Source organism: Emiliania huxleyi (genome assembly GCF_000372725.1).
Source record: "Emiliania huxleyi CCMP1516 unplaced genomic scaffold EMIHUscaffold_232, whole genome shotgun sequence".
Classification (NCBI taxonomy): domain Eukaryota; phylum Haptophyta; order Isochrysidales; family Noelaerhabdaceae; genus Emiliania; species Emiliania huxleyi.
The window spans coordinates 44,135-46,050 of record NW_005200317.1 but is presented as its reverse complement, the minus strand read 5'-3'; the positions used below and the strand labels follow the sequence as shown (position 1 = coordinate 46,050).

General features: G+C 55.5%; 1 protein-coding gene across 1 annotated transcript in view; it reads left to right on the top strand.

Annotated features, from left to right (window-relative positions):
- EMIHUDRAFT_114831 (hypothetical protein) overlaps positions 1-1,898 on the top strand; it is a gene marked incomplete at both ends in the record, with an annotated part of 4,417 nt that extends 2,519 nt beyond the window's left edge. The window contains 2 exons of the mRNA XM_005779306.1: positions 1,630-1,679; positions 1,815-1,898. Coding sequence (XP_005779363.1) covers positions 1,630-1,679; positions 1,815-1,898 — 134 coding nt within the window. The remainder of the gene's footprint in view (positions 1-1,629; positions 1,680-1,814) is intronic.
- Positions 1,899-1,916: the final 18 nt, after the last annotated feature.

The following is a 1,916-nucleotide window of genomic DNA, read 5'->3' as shown; positions in this document are numbered from 1 at the left end:
TCCTAGACACCTCCTAGACACTTCCTAGACACTTCCTAGACACTTCCTAGCCACTTCCTAGACACTTCCTAGACACTTCCTAGACACTTCCTAGACACTTCCTAGACACCTCCTAGACACTTCCAGACACTTCCTAGACACCTCCTAGACACCTCCTAGACACCTCCTAGACACTTCCAGACACCTCCTAGACACCTCCTAGACACTTCCTAGACACCTCCTAGACACTTCCTAGACACTTCCTAGACACCTCCTAGACACCTCCTAGACACTTCCTAGACACTTCTAGACACTTCCTAGACACTTCCTAGACACCTCCTAGACACCTCCTAGACACTTCCTAGACACCTCCCAGACACTTCCAGACACTTCCCAGACACTTCCTAGACACTTCCTAGACACCTCCTAGACACTTCCAGACACCTCCTAGACACCTCCTAGACACCTCCTAGACACCTCCTAGACACTTCCTAGACACCTCCTAGACACTTCCTAGACACCTCCTAGACACTTCCTAGACACCTCCTAGACACTTCCTAGACACTTCCTAGACACTTCCTAGACACTTCCTAGACACTTCCAGACACTTCCTAGACACTTCCTAGACACTTCCTAGACACTTCCTAGACACTTCCTAGACACTTCCTAGACACCTCCTAGACACTTCCTAGACACCTCCTAGACACTTCCTAGACACCTCCTAGACACCTCCTAGACACTTGCTAGACACCTCCTAGACACTTCCTAGACACTTCCTAGACACCTCCTAGACACCTCCTAGACACTTCCTAGACACTTCCTAGGCACTTCCTAGACTTCCTAGACACTTCCTAGACACCTCCTAGACACTTCCTAGACACTTCACGTCGTCACGCAACTTCAGCCGACCCGCCGGCGTGCGCGCCTGTGAACGGCGCCTCTTCACACCTGCGGCTGTGAACCCAGGTCTCGCTCAAGCTGATCACAATGGCGCGCAACGGCGGGCTTGTGTTAGCGTCCGCGCTGTTCTTCGGCGAGACAATCACAGCGCTCGAGGCGGGAGATATGCGGGAGATATGCGGGAGATATGCGGGAGATATGCGGGAGATATGCGGGAGATATGCGGGAGATATGCGAGACCATCACAGCGCTCGAGGCGGGAGATATGCGGGAGATATGCGGGAGATATGCGGGAGATATGCGAGACCATCACAGCGCTCGAGGCGGGAGATATGCGGGAGATATGCGGGAGATATGCGGGAGATATGCGGGAGATATGCGGGAGATATGCGAGACCATCACAGCGCTCGAGGCGGGAGATATGAGGGAGATATGCGGGAGATATGCGGGAGATATGCGAGACCATCACAGCGCTCGAGGCGGCGGCCGCCGGAGTTTTTTTTTCTCTTCACAGCTTTGACGGGGTGACGCGCTGTGAACAGGCGAGCTCGGCCGACGCGAATTTCTTTTTCTCTTCACAGCTGTGACGGAGGAGACGCGCTGTGAACAGGCGAGCTCGGCGACACGGATTTCTTTTCTCTCTCCCAATGCGCATGTGACTGGGCGCGTGGTGTGAACAGGCGAGCTGCTGTGCACCGGATTTCGTTTTCTCTCTTCACAGCTGTGACGGGGGTGACGCGCTGTGAACAGGCGAGCTCGGCCGACGCGGATTTCTTTTCCTCTTCACAGCTGTGACGGGGGTGACGCGCTGTGAACAGGGGATCGGCTACGCGGGGCTGCTTCTCTTCTTCGCGTTGTACACCGTCGCCAAGAACCAGGCGCGCCGAGATTGTGCGAGATCGCTCCTAGATATGTGCACCGTCGCCAAGAGCCAGGCGCGCCGAGATTGTGCGAGATCGCGCGAGGCGGTCCCAGATACGTACACCGTCGCCAAGAGCCAGGCGGTGGCTCATTACTGATCGAAGGGGGGGGGGGTG